Genomic DNA, 13932 nt, shown 5'->3' with positions numbered 1-13932 from the left:
TGCCTTGATTTGTGTTACATTGTGAAGTAAATCTTAGTCCTTCCTCTTGTTATCTTTAATTGTGCTGTGTTTGGTATTTAGATGTAAGTCCTTGCCACTCTTTCATTCTCTGAAAGTTAGGATTTAGTTAGGAAGATGTCCATGTTTCTGTAGCCTTCCACTTTCTACCTTCTTCTGTTATTTTGAACATGTTAGTAGATAGCTTTCTTTACTTTTGCTTGCTATATTTTGGGATATCTCTGTACATATATCATGAATTTCAGTCGAGTGTTCTTCATTCATTTGAATTCTCAGATTTATTACATTAAATCTATTGTTTGACTTCACCACATCATCTTATGGAATATTGTTGTTGTTGGATCTTGTTACTCTAATGATTTTGAAAGAAAGAGCAATATTCTTTGGCTAGCTTTGGACATCAACTGAGATCATTCTAACATATTTTTAATTGAAACCAAGCACTTCTTTGTCTCTCTTTTGTTAATGATGGTCTTTACTCTGTTCTGTCTATAATTTTCTTGTTCAGAGTAGATCTTATATGAAGTGATCCATTCTTACCCATTTGTATTCACTTATTCACAGAATGTGAATATTCACTCTTGACACTTCTGCTCCAACAACATCAAGCTTTCCCTGATTCATGGCTCTGACATGCAACATGCTAATACAAATTCCATAGCTATCTATCATCTGTCTGTCTGTCTGTCTGTCTGTCTGTCTGTCTGTCTGTCTGTCTATCTATCTATCTATCTATCTATCTATCTATCTATCTATCTATCTAATCTTTCTACAGTGTCTGTCTGTCTATGTGTTATGGCAATGCTGCACATTTCTTCAAGGAGGAGGAGGAGGAGGAGAAAGTAGAACCAGGGGCTTCTAGGAATAATAGTCCTGCAGGAGGTGATTCCAACAGTGGTGAAGGCAATAAATCCACTTTGTCTGAGGCAGATCCAGCAAGCCCCCAGGATTCCCTGCCTGCACCCACTGCCAGAAGGATGGCAGGAAAGTAAACTCGAATGAGTCAGGTGCCTTGCCTATGTATCTGAGTGGTGGCTCAGTGTGGCCCCAAGGTCAATGCCCCCTATCAGATTACTGCAGAGAAGAATGACTTAAAATAATCTATTCCAAAATTAAGGTTTTCTCAAGGGGATTGAGATGCCACCAACACCAAAGGCAAATAATTATCTCATAGAACAAGTTACATCCTTCAAAGATCTTGCATTAGTATGTCAAATCTGAGGATTCTAGCATGAACAAATTAAATTTATTTATGATAAGGCTAACAACTTGCTAAAGGCCATACTGTTTATAACTCTTAATGACTAAACCCATGTCCCTGTTAGCTGGCTACCAATTATGTGTACAGAAAAACATGAATCCCTTAGTTGTCATCTAGTCCAGATTCCTAAGATCACTATGCAAACCACCTTGCTCCACCTCAAATAAAATACATCATTTAGGAATTGGTATAAGGCACCTGGAATTCAGCATTCACAAGGATTCTGGCCAAGGTCTTGGTAATTCATAAGAAGTATTCTGGAATGAGGGTTGCAACATGTAATAGTTTACAATTCTGAAATTTTATGCAGCACTTATCATATTCATTCCTATTTAATATGCAAACCACTTTGCTGGATATAATATTCTTCATATTATGAAATATAGTACACTCACTTCTTATACTTTTACTGTACATGATAATTAACATCCCAAAAGTAACATTTTCAGTCAATATTGATGGAGAAGAAAATGGGGAAAAAATCAAGCAGAATAAAACTCTTTTTATTGCGAAATCAAAGAGAGTTGAATGTTTGGTTATTGACTATATGTTTCTTGTGAACTAAACAGTACTGTAGAACAAACCTGATGTATCCCACTACATATGCAGGCAAGTAAGAAATTCATCTCAAGGAGTAAGGATTAAGAATGAAAACAAACTGAGTAGTCAGGAAAATGCCAACGGTAAAGGGAGAAGAATCATAATGGAAGCTTTTATGTTCTAAGAATTAGTAGGAGAAATCAAAAATTTGATCTACCCTTGCCAGTCTCATCTGTGGTGAAAAGCATTGTTTTAATGTTTTTAAATGCACTATGGCAGAGGCACTGCAGCAAATAGTGGTGAACAACTATTTCTCCAAAATAACTTTTTTTAACAAAGTAAACTGTTTCCTTCTGCAAAGTGGACAAACTGGCAATCAAGATTATGTGTAGGTCTAAAAACCACAGCTGCCTGGCTACCCAAAGTTCCTTTAATAATCTTAATATTTCTTCCTACAATGTAATCTGGCAGACCACTGAATAGAAAGAAGACAACAAACAAAAATGAATTCCTTACAGCAGTTCTTCAGGTAAGGCTGGTGGAGGTTCCTTTGCAAAATCTTTGGCATGTGAGAAGAAGATCCCATGAGATACGATGCCACCAATGATGAGATCCCCAGACTGATGATATCTGTGAAGTGGGTGCTCTGGATACCAGACATTACACGTCAGTGCAAGACCTTCGTGTGCCATGTATGGAACTGAAGTGAACAGGAGCACCGTTGCTAGCAACATCCTGAAGTCAAGTGGAAAAATCTCCTCTCTGCAGGTAAATTCTCTATCTGCTAATGGTTATTAGAGTTGTCATTATTATAGACCTGTTGAGATACTTAGACCATCCTCTGACAAATCTAGAGCTCTATAGTGATGATTGCCTGGACAAAGAAACATGCTTGATTCTAATCCCTAACTCTGCTTTGAACACCTGAGGTCATATTTATGCCATAATACACTGACTGTATTGTTGGCTGATATGTGGGAATGGGAATAAATTGCAGTTGAACTGCAATTTATTATCGGCTATTACATTCCTTAAATAAATTACAGTCCTTAAATTCACTGAACAGTGTTCTCTGCTCAGAATTGGAATTCCCTGTGGAGTTTCTAAAGAAACACATTTGTCAGATCCGAAGGGATTTTTTTCTTTTTCATTCTCCTGAGTACGAAATTATTATTGTTGGTGATCTGGCATTTTTATCCACCTATGAAGTCATTCCCAAGGACCTGGGATAGGCAGATGCTGTTGTTGTGGTGGTTAATATTACTATTTTAGCTTGGAATGGAGTACTAGGAGGAGAGAAACCAAAAAAACCAAGACTTTGGTTTACCGATGAAATTCATGCCCTTCCTGATAGGACCAAACTGCTTTTCAACATGATTGGCAGAGACCAAAGAAATGAACATCACACCTGGAATAAGTGAGCTCTTAGAACCTCTTCCATGAACATTTTTGTAATTTTTTTATTTTAGTGAGAAGACTTGTTACTGCTTATTGCAGACACAGAGGCATTTTTAAGAACTAGAGACATTTCTAGACATGCAGATATTTTCCTCTTGTCTGCTATCCTAATGTAGTGGTAACCAACTCAAATTCAGAACTAAAACATGGAACCTTCCATGATTTGACTGTAGCTTTAGTTCCTATCCAAATCCCCCCAATTACTTCAAAGTTTGGTTGAAATTTTATCCTTCCTTCCTTCCTTCCTTCCTTCCTTCCTTCCTTCCTTCCTTCCTTCCTTCCTTCCTTCCTTCCTTCCTTCCTTTGGAACAGAGAAAAAAATAGTGAAAAGAAAAACAATACCCTTCCATGCAGTAGGAACAAAATAATCTGTACATATGAGGGCTTCTCATGCACATATCGAGAGGAGGAGACAGGAGGAGAGAGTGTGATGGAATGGAATTATGAAGGCCAGACTCAGGGAAAAAAACATTTTTTTTCATCCCCTGAGGCGAGAGGGAGAGATAAGAGGATGAGACTGGCACCTCCGTGAGGCATTCACAATGTTGTGGCTGGCATTACTTGGGAAATGCGGTTTCAGTCTGGGAAGATTCTTGCTAGAGGTTGAGGCTAGTAAACATTGCTGGACTGAATTTACATGGTCTCTTGGAGTTCCTTGGGCTAGGCCTGAAACGAATCTTTAAGTACATACGAGTCTTTAAGTACATACTAGAGAGACTTACTCAATATAAAACTGTGACAGCATATTTAAGACTTAACATAGTGAAAAGGAAATTTCTGTGTGGCTGCAGCAAATTACATTTACAGTCATGTGAAAAAGAAAGTACACCCTCTTTGAGTACTGTGGTTTCACATATCAGGACATAATAAAAATCAGCTGGTCCTTAGCAGTTCTCAAAAGTAGGTAAATACAACCTCAGATGAACAACACATGACATATTACACCATGTTATGATTTATTTTACAAAAAGAAAGCCAAAATGGAGAAGCCATGTGTGAAAAACTAAGTACACCCTTACTGCTTCCATAGGTATGAAGAGGCTAAATAGCAGCCAGGTGCTCCTAATCAAAGGCCCTTGATCAATTGATCATCAGCAAGTGTGACTGCCTCTATAAAAGCCAAGGTTTAAGGAATTTGTTGGTCTCGAGTATTGAGGTCTGTATATTTAAAGACAAATCTTCTCCTCCTCCAAAACCATTGAAACAATTTCAGTAATAATCATTTTATATTTTCTATCTGGAAGGAAAGAGAAGAAGAGAATCACCAACAGCAAGGTTGGGTGGACTCACTTCCTGTGGGAATGAATGCACCATTGGAAGAAGTGAAAGACCAGGTTAGGAACATATCATTATGGAGAAACTCTATCTATGTGATTGCTAAGAATCAACATCAACTTAATGGCAGATGATCAATCCATTCAATTCAATAATCAAAGAATATTATAAGGACTGATTCAAATTAGTATTGGTTTATTTTTGTGTCCACATTTCAGAATGAAGAGACTTGGTACTCAGTTATTTTGATTAGTGAAGTTACTAACCTTGAACACAGTGAAGAAATTTCTGATAACCATGCACAACACAGTATTCTGTATATGTGCAGGAGGATTTGACTTGAGCAAAGAAAGGGGCTCCATTTTAAAAATAAGGGGAAAGTGGAAAATTATAAAGTAAGGTAAATAATCACAGAAAGACCCTGGTAGTTAGAGGAAATTCCTACGTAGGGTTCAAAGCAGGAATGCGCACAGAGCAGTCCACATTTGAGGCCATCATTTCTAGCTTCCAGAAACACCAAGAGCAAGCATTGGTGAAAAGATAATATACCTAAGATGAGTTGCTGGAAGGAAGAAAAATAAATACGGTGGGACGTACATACAGTATATTGGTTACATTTTAATATGACTTCTAGATAAGTTCTAAATGTGAGTGCTACAGAGAAAAGAACTTTATGGGAAATTCAATAAAATTATTGGTCAAATATTTAGTCTTATTTGTAACATAGATGCAAAGAAACACAAATTGCTCTGCACGGAAAATTACAAAATAATTGAAGACATTTAGAAACCTTTTCTCCTTAGTTGCCTGTTGTTCAGCTCTGGTTTCAAAACAATAATGTAGCATTTGGGGAAAAAGATGCAGATCAGGAGCCCAGCACTCGAGGCTAACATTGAGAAGATCTCCACAGCCACCATGTATTTCCCCTTGGTGCTCAGGTAGGTTGGAACAAAGGAGAGCCAAACACTACAGAAGACCAACATGCTGAAAGTGATGAACTTGGCTTCATTAAAAGTATCGGGTAACTTCCTGGCAAGGAAAGCAACTATGAAACTGATCATGGCCAAGGAGCCCATGTAGCACCTTGCAAAGTAAAACATAATCTTGGATCCTTCCTTACACTGGAGGACAATTTTTCCAGTCTCCGAGTGCATGTCAGCATCTGGGACAGGAGGAGAGATGGACAGCCATATAGTGCAGATCCCAACCTGAATTAAGAAGCCAGATAAAACTACTGAATAGGCCAGTCTTTTCCCCATCCACTGCCTCATCCCGCTTCCTGGCTTGGTTGCCATAAAAGCCAGGACCACAGTCACAGTCTTGGCCAGCACACAGGAAATAGCCACGGAGAAGGTGATGCTGAAACCAGTTTGTCGCAGAACACAGGCCACCTTATTTGGCTGACCGATGAATAGTAATGCACAAAGGAAGCAGAGCAGGAGGGTGACTAGAAGAATGTAGGTGAGATCCCTGTTGCTGGCTTTGACGATGGGAGTGTTGTGATGCATCAGAAAGGTCCTCAGTACCAGAACTGTGATTGTAGAACAGAAAAGAGAAAAACAGGCTAAAGTGATCCCCAAAGGTTCTTCATATGACAAGAAACTTATATCCTTGGGAATACATGAATTCTGGTTTTTGTTGGGATAATTTTCATCTGTACAGCTGTAACAGTCATTCAAATCTGAAATGGAAAAGATATGGTCTGAGTCTCAAATTTATGCCTAAAGCCTAGGAAGCTGCATAAGTTCTTATATAGAGAAATATCAGATTGCCCATCAATCCAAACTTAATAAAGAAATAAACTTTATATAAACTGTCTATAAACCATATCTGTAAACTCAGATAAAAAGCCTTTTAAGCAACAGTCCTGGCGCTGGAACAATAAAATCCACAATATACCTCTATTTTCAGACAACTTGTAAAAAATGTTGATGATTTACTATGTTCACTAAGTTACTTTAGCTACTGTATCTGGGCTGCAGATGTAAGATTGGCCAATTGAGGGTGGCAAATCAATACAGAAAGTTCTTACTCTTTGCCGTATAGTGGTCCTCATGATAACCAAGGAGTAGGTTCACATTTTGGGGTAGTCTTCAGTGTCACAGGTGCCTTTCATCAGCTTTGGCTGATTTACCAATGGCAATCTTACCTGGACAGAGACAACCTCCAGCAGTTATTCACACTCTGAATACTTTGAAATTAACACCTTTGAGTTGTAGCGTTGGAAGAAAATTGTTGAGAAAACTTTGAACCACAAGAAGAATCTGCCATTCTCTAGTAGATGAAATGAAACCAGAATGCTCACTAGAAGCATTAACAGCAAACTAAAGGTGAAATATTTTGAACATGTCTTCTGAAGACAAGAACCACTGAAGAAGACTTTGATGCATGGAAAAACTGAAGAGAATCAAAAAAGTGAAGAGAGGAACATGTGATTAAATAATTTCATGACTGACACCTTTCAAAAATCAGTCATCAACAGACAATCCTTGCAAAATGCAATGTTTATCAGCTCATGAAGAGTTGGAGGCAGCTAAGCAACTGAACAACTTCCTTACCCTCTTTCTCGGAAATCTTCCCTTCCGGACATGGAATGCAAGAGTAGCAGCAAAATGGCTTCCCCTCCATCATTTGTTTCCTAGAGCCTGGACAACAGCTTGGTGTACACAGAGAAACTGGGACTCTCTAATTCATGAACCAAGAGCAAAGAAAGAAAGACATGAATAATCATTCAGCATGGCAATTTTGAAATCTTTCAGTTCTTGGTAGCTTGACTAGCATGAATCCAGCTTTCCCAGCTTGAGGCCATGCTCAGATTGGACAAAAATAACAAGGTTTTGTTTTTCAAATATTGAACTTTCTAATCAGTTTGATTAATGAACCTTCCAAACCTTTCTATGTTGTTCCAAAATACAGTATATATAATGGTAGCTCAAATACAATTGTTGATGCTTTCGAAATGTTCAAGATGATAAACCACATTTTGAATTGTCATTGCTCATAGTGATGTTACTGCTGTATTTAACAATCAGTTTAACATTTCCTATTCCAAATAGTTCATAAAATTGCTACCTGACAGAGACAGTGCAGACTTCCAGATCAAGCTGGATTGTATAAGTGTTTGAAAAATATCCCTAGATGAGCCTTACCTATTCATTTTTATTGATCAGGACTGAGATTCTGTGCTCACATGCAGGTTGCCTATTCCTGCAACTTACCTGATGAAACCAACTATTCCATTTTATGGCATCTTCCTTGATGATGAACGATTGGTCTGCTGGGGACTGTGGATCTATCCTTCCAATTTTTACTTTTGACTGGTTTTCAGAAAAAATAAAATTGATGATATCAAATCCAGCCACCAACTTCCCATCCTGGTCAAACAGTATTCTGTCTCCAACACTGTTGTTAAATTTAACATCGCTCAGAAAGTGATGGAGCTGAATTAAAAAGGAAGAACAAATATTGTAGATGAAACTGTGCATTAAAGCACTTGTGCAAATAAAATATTCCAGTGCTGATTTCATTTATTTAAATGGCATTTTTGTAATTACAGGTAGTCCTCACTTTGCAACCACAATTGGGACTGGCAACTCTGCCCTTAGACAGCACAGTCAGTAAGTAAAATATCACATGACCATGACAAGCTTATGACCTCACTTCCCCTTTGGTTTGAAGCAAAGCACTGCAGTTGTTAAGCAAAAATCACACAACCGCAACCTACGATTTTCCTTTTGCCTTCTCTATTAGTTCCAAAGCACACAAATGTTAATCCCGTGACCTCTGGATGCTGCAATGGTCCTAAATGCGTGCCACTTCCAAAGTTCCCAAATGGTGATCATATGACCATTGGATGCTTTGACAGTCGTAAATGGTAGGTTTGGTCACAAAGCTACTTTTTTTACACATTCGTAACTTCAAATCATGATTAAACAAGGCAGTTGGTAAGCGAGGAATACCTGTATTCATACAGGGTACTGGTATATATCTTCTTGTCATTACTTTCTTTGGTTAATCATTCAAGGTGCATTCATTTTTCTTCTTTACATTAATTTTAGGGTTTCCCTTCTCTTTCTGTCTCTTTCTTTTACTTTTTAAATGATTTTTTAGAGCAGCTCCAGCAGCCAATGTTTCTTTAAGTCTATATTAGTTGTTGTACTGAAATCTTTTCATTGTATGCTAGCAGCAGTTCTAGAATACAACTACTACTGCTTAACAATGCCAGTTCATCAGAATCAAAGAACATAATGCAGGTCTTAAAGCCCTTTTCAAAATCAAAATTGATATTGTTAATCCATATAACCCTCAGCTTCCAACAAATATAACTATGTTTCCTCCGAATGTCAATAAGAAAAAGGTTACGTATGCATGGAATGCTCACCCATGTACATTGTTACATACACTCTACTTCTCTGAGCATTGAGAATCACTCCTGGATTTATTGCATTTCAGTTTTAATCTCATACAAGATATTAAAAACGTCTAGGGCCTTTAAAACTAGGCAGGTGGAGTGTAGTTGAAAGAATGTTAATATATATGCAGACAAAAATATATCATCCCATATCAGATCTCTAGAGAGCAGGAACCAACAGTCCAATATGTGCTTGGATTACTAACGTCCAATATCACTTTATATCTCTTTCTAGGGAAAGAGGAATATCTCTGAAAACCCTTCATTGTATTTGGAAGAGGAAGCACTGAATCCTGTCTTAGGTGCTACCAAGTGGAAACAGACTTCAACTTCTCAAAGCCAAGTTCATCTTATTTGCCTCTAACCTCCATCTCCTAACCTGCACAAAGGGACATGAGAGTTAAGTTTCTTTCTGCTGCAAATCCTCCCAGCCTGTGATGGAATGGAATTATGAAGGCCAAGCTCAGGGAGATAAACGTTTTCTTAGCTCGCCAGAACCATGTGGGAGGAACAAGAGGATGAGACTGGCACCCCCCTGAGGAATTCACACTGTTGTGGCTGGAGGACTTTGGGAACTGGGGTTTGAGTCTGGGAAGATTGATGTCAGGCCAAGCCCAAGGAACTCCAAGAGACAATGCCAATTCAGTCCAGCTATGTTTATTAACTACAACCTCTAGCAAGAATCTTTGCAGACTCAAACCCCAGTTCCCAAAATCCTCCAGCCACAACAGTGTGAATTCCTCAGGGAGGTGCCAGTCTCATCCTCTTGTTCCTCTCACGCGGTTCTGGTTAGCTAAGAAAATGTTTATCTCCCTGAGCTTGGCCTTCATAATTCCAATCCATCACACAGCCTGCTGAAAGAGGCAGAATGACTAGCAGAGTTTCACCTCACTTGCATCCATGCATCTTCCAGCCAACTATGAGACCACAAGAAGCTCCTTGGTGATTGGAATAGCATCCTCAGCTGGCTAGTTTATCTATACTTTCAAGGATAGGTGGATGTCCATAGTCATCCAGGTTAATCCACCTCAACCCAACCAGAATAAAAAAAGGGAAAGTTAATCCAGACAGTGTGAGGGTGATAAGGAGGACAAGAAAAAAAGGAGATCTGCAAGCCATTGAGACAATAGAGAGTGATGTGTAAATTCACATATATGCATCCATATTGGCATTCCAGCCAGCCAGTTGAACAGAGACAGCTCTTTGATGGGCATAACAGCTTCCAAAGCTGTCAAGGTATGTGGGAATGACCATGGAAGACAGGAGGCAGAGTCGCAGACAGTCCAACCAGTATATAAAAGATGCCTCAGCCCACAGAAGAGCGTTTAGCACAGGAAAATATTTCAGAAGGGACCCTCCCTAGTTTTGCTCTGCTTCTACTCTGCTTAGACCTCAGCTTGGCCTGGAGCTTGGCAGCAACTTTGCTTTGCAGCTTGATGCAGAGTACATAAGCAGCAACCATGCTGAGGCTGCACAATATCCTCCATGTTGGCAAGAAACTCTGGAGGGAGTCAAGGACCATATGCCACTTTCACAGTAAGAACTTAAAGAGACCAAAAAGGACAGAGTAAGCTGAAGCCCAAAGACCTCAATAGGTGACTAGGACAGCTCATTAGAATTAGGGAGGTTCCTGACCAGGGAAAAGTGTGAAATGAAATAAAATGTTCTATAAAGATTTCATCAAGCTGTGGCATGTCCAGTCACAACCAAAACAACACTGCACATGCTATCCCTGCCATTTCTTCTCCCAGATCATCCTCATTTCTGCAAATTCAAAATGCAAGACCATTCAAGAATATCATGAGTGAATCAGTGCTCCTTGGACAGGTTCAAAAAGAAAAGGCAAATAAACTCTTTTAATTAGAAACCTGGTCTAATCCACCTCTTCTCTTGGAACAACAAAAATCCTTCAGCTCTATTCCTCACTCAAGAGAAGTAAAATGAATCACTACAATGCCAACCTCAATCTTTTGATGTATATTGTGTACATTTCTCTGGATGTTTGGGGAAAAAAAATCAGAAGGGTGACCCTGAGGAGAGATTGCCAAGGTTCCCAGCTGCAAAAGGAGCATTCTTCCTCCATTGAAACACTGATTCTGAGCTATCACTGAATTTGCAATAAGACACCTTCCCTAACCTCTGAAAAGATGGTTGCCAATTTCTATCATGGTACAAGTGGGAAAGAAGAGAGACATTAGGTAAAATGAAATAAGGAAAGGATACTGAAGTTTACAGGGGGAGTGAAGGCAGACAGAGAGAAAAGATTATTGGAGAACAAGACTCCTAAAATGAGTTGAGGGGAGAATCTGCCCATAAATCTCTACAGCTCAAATATTTGAGAGCGGAAAAAGTGCTTGGCTCAACTTTTTTAGGAGCTGAAAGCCTTTCCTTTGAATTTCATCAATTCATTAATAATAATAACCAAGGACGGATCTATTTATTTTTTAAACATAATTATAAGAAAATTGCACATTAAAACCTGCATGGTCATTGAGATTGGGTTCTAATAATGTATCACAAAACTGATATAGATAGTTGTGGAGTGGGATAATGTTAATAAACTATATACTGGAGATAGGAAACTGTACAGAGGAATTACATTGGAATCAATCCACATGATGGAATGGAAAATGAAGGCAGTCTATTACTATGGCTAGAGATTCAGGACTCAAGAACGTGATATGCACAATACCTGCCAAAATGGTTGGTTATGAATCTGTAGTCCACCATCCATCATTGCTCTGTGTTTGAGTCCAGATGCACACATGGCATGTAAAGCATGGGCTATGGCATAGACAGCATTGTAGATACTGTAGCTGTGGCCAGACATGGATGTTTCAAAAATGGGGGCAGGGAGTCCCTCCAGTTTCTCCTGCCCAGTGCAGATGTTCTCTTCTTCTTCATTTCTAAGTGCACCTAGAAATCGGCAGTTGAAGGCCTCCTCCCAAAAGCCTTTGAAAAAACCATCTCCTTCTGTAGCGGAAGGGTTTCGACTCTCAATAAACTGCTGAAATCCAGACACATCCTTGGAATGAAATCCAAAGCCGAAAGCTCCATTGAAAATTTCTAAATCCCAGTACCTTTGAAATCCTAATGAGGCCATCTCCATTTGAGCTGTGGTGATCCACATTTTTCCTAGAGGTTTCCTAGACTTACTGCCTACATCTTCATCTGATAGATAAGATGCAAATCTAAAGACTCCCATGGAATAAGATTCACCATAGGCAAGTATCACTGTAACCTTACTGCTGATCAAAGCATCATAAATCTTCTCCCCTTTATGCAGCATCTCAAACACATCAGTAATAAAAGTTACAACAGGTAGTTTTTGTATGAATGCAAGACAGACACCCTTCTGGGAAAACATGGGAGACACGGTTTGCACAAATCTTTCTCCATTGTCATTATCCGTAATCACCACCCCAATCCATATCCACCCAAAGTGCAGAAGCAGAGACAGAATCCCCTGATATTGAAGGTCTTCCTTAGGAACCATCTGGTAGAATGGAGGACCAGGAGATTTATCCTTTTTCACTGGAGTGGGACTATAGGTCAGCTAAGAGTTCCATAAAGAAGAGATACGTTAGAGAATAACCCTAGCATTCTTATTCCGGACTATACCAATATTAAAAAATCATGTACCTTTTAAACAATGGCAAAGAGTTGTCTTAAGTTTTATATGGCAGGGGGAAAAATGAGAGTGAAATACAAGATTTTACAGGATGCCAAAGAAAGAGGAGGATTAAGGCTACCTAATCTCATATTGTACTTTGCTGCATGTTGTTTAGGGTGGCATGGTATCTTATGGTATGACCAACTGAAAGCAAATGTAGATTTTAAGAACCATTCCCTGAGAAACATGTTGTTAAGGATATGGAATAATTATAAACCCAGACTGTGTCCAAAGATAACATTATTGACATACACACAAGAAGCTTTTTATAGAAGAGAAACAGCAGAACAGAGAAATGGTTAACATGTGAGGACTTATTAATAAAAGATAAGGAAGAAATTTAAATGAGGACAAGAGAACAATTTGCAACAGAAAGACATTCTTTGAGTAAATCAAATGTTTGTTGATATACTCCAGGCAAGAAGCTACAGACCCTTTCCTTAGGTTGGATATCACATTCATCTAATTTGATGGAACAGTTACGCAGACCTCAGAGTTGTATCCAGCAGAACACAGAAAGAGTGAAGAAACATGAAACCTCGGAGGCATTTCCTACCTGGGGAATCTTGTAGATATCCAGAATAATCCGCATATCAAGAGAAGTAAAGGAATCCAATCCACCAATAACTGCAATCAGCTTCTTCTCCATGTTGCAACTATAGTTTGGAAAAAAACTTTCCAATGTATACATAAGTAGCATAGTGGAATGGAACGTCCATTTTGCACTGTAGTAATTGTCAAAAATTTGGAATCCTAAAGTGATATTTGGTAGTATTTGAGGATTATCATTAATCTTCTTTACTGCAAAGGCCAAAGCCAGGATGTGTTGATAATTCTTCGGAAGCATTCTGGAATGAATATTGTATTGTGTGTCACAGGAATAGTTCATACTTAGGAAATTCCGTACTGCATTTCACACCATATCCATCAATATTTAATATAGATTATGAATTACTATATCATGTTTATACTGTAACATCCTAGAGTATCTTATACTATTTACTAAATCACTTTTCTTAGGTACAATGTTTCGACTCTCAGTAAACTGCTGAAATCTAGACACATCATTGGAATGAAATGTGAAGTCTAAAGCTCCATGGACGATTTCTAAATCCCAATACTTCTGAAATCCAAGCTCCATTTGGGCTGTGGTTATCCACAGTTTTCCTAGGGGTTTCCTAGGCTTACTGTCTACATCTTCATCTGATAGATAAGAGACAAATCTAAAAAATCCATAGAAGTAGATTCACCAGAAGCAAGTATCACTGTAACCTTACTACCTGTCAATGTATCATA

At 38.6% G+C, this 13932-nt stretch overlaps 1 protein-coding gene across 1 annotated transcript; it reads right to left on the bottom strand.

Moving 5' to 3' along the window:
• Nucleotides 1-5334: 5334 nt before the first annotated feature.
• LOC148215738 (vomeronasal type-2 receptor 26-like) lies at nt 5335-13285 on the bottom strand. The gene is made up of 5 exons (XM_088142439.1): nt 13193-13285; nt 11656-12519; nt 7771-7992; nt 7111-7237; nt 5335-6233 (listed from the first exon to the last, which is right to left on the bottom strand). Exons 1-5 carry the CDS (start codon nt 13283-13285, stop codon nt 5335-5337), a joined length of 2205 nt encoding a protein of 734 aa, XP_087998565.1.
• Nucleotides 13286-13932: the final 647 nt, after the last annotated feature.

Source organism: Python bivittatus, unplaced genomic scaffold (assembly GCF_059951505.1).
Source record: "Python bivittatus isolate LINGU-HERP-01145 unplaced genomic scaffold, Pbiv_v1 ctg000440_np1212, whole genome shotgun sequence".
Classification (NCBI taxonomy): Eukaryota; Metazoa; Chordata; class Lepidosauria; order Squamata; family Pythonidae; genus Python; species Python bivittatus.
The sequence above is the reverse complement of the archived record's forward strand: the minus strand, read 5'-3'. Positions and strand labels throughout refer to the sequence as shown.

Bases quoted from the DNA above. Each gene is read 5' to 3' on its own strand.
- LOC148215738 (XM_088142439.1), bottom strand. From the start codon at position 13,285: ATGGAGAAGAAGCTGATTGCAGTTATTGGTGGATTGGATTCCTTTACT. The intron at 7,238-7,770 runs GTAAGTTGCAGG...TTCATGAATTAG, and splicing joins GGAATAGTTGGTTTCATCAG to AGAGTCCCAGTTTCTCTGTG. The intron at 6,234-7,110 runs GTAAGGAAGTTG...TTTCCATTTCAG, and splicing joins GAAGATTTCCGAGAAAGAGG to ATTTGAATGACTGTTACAGC.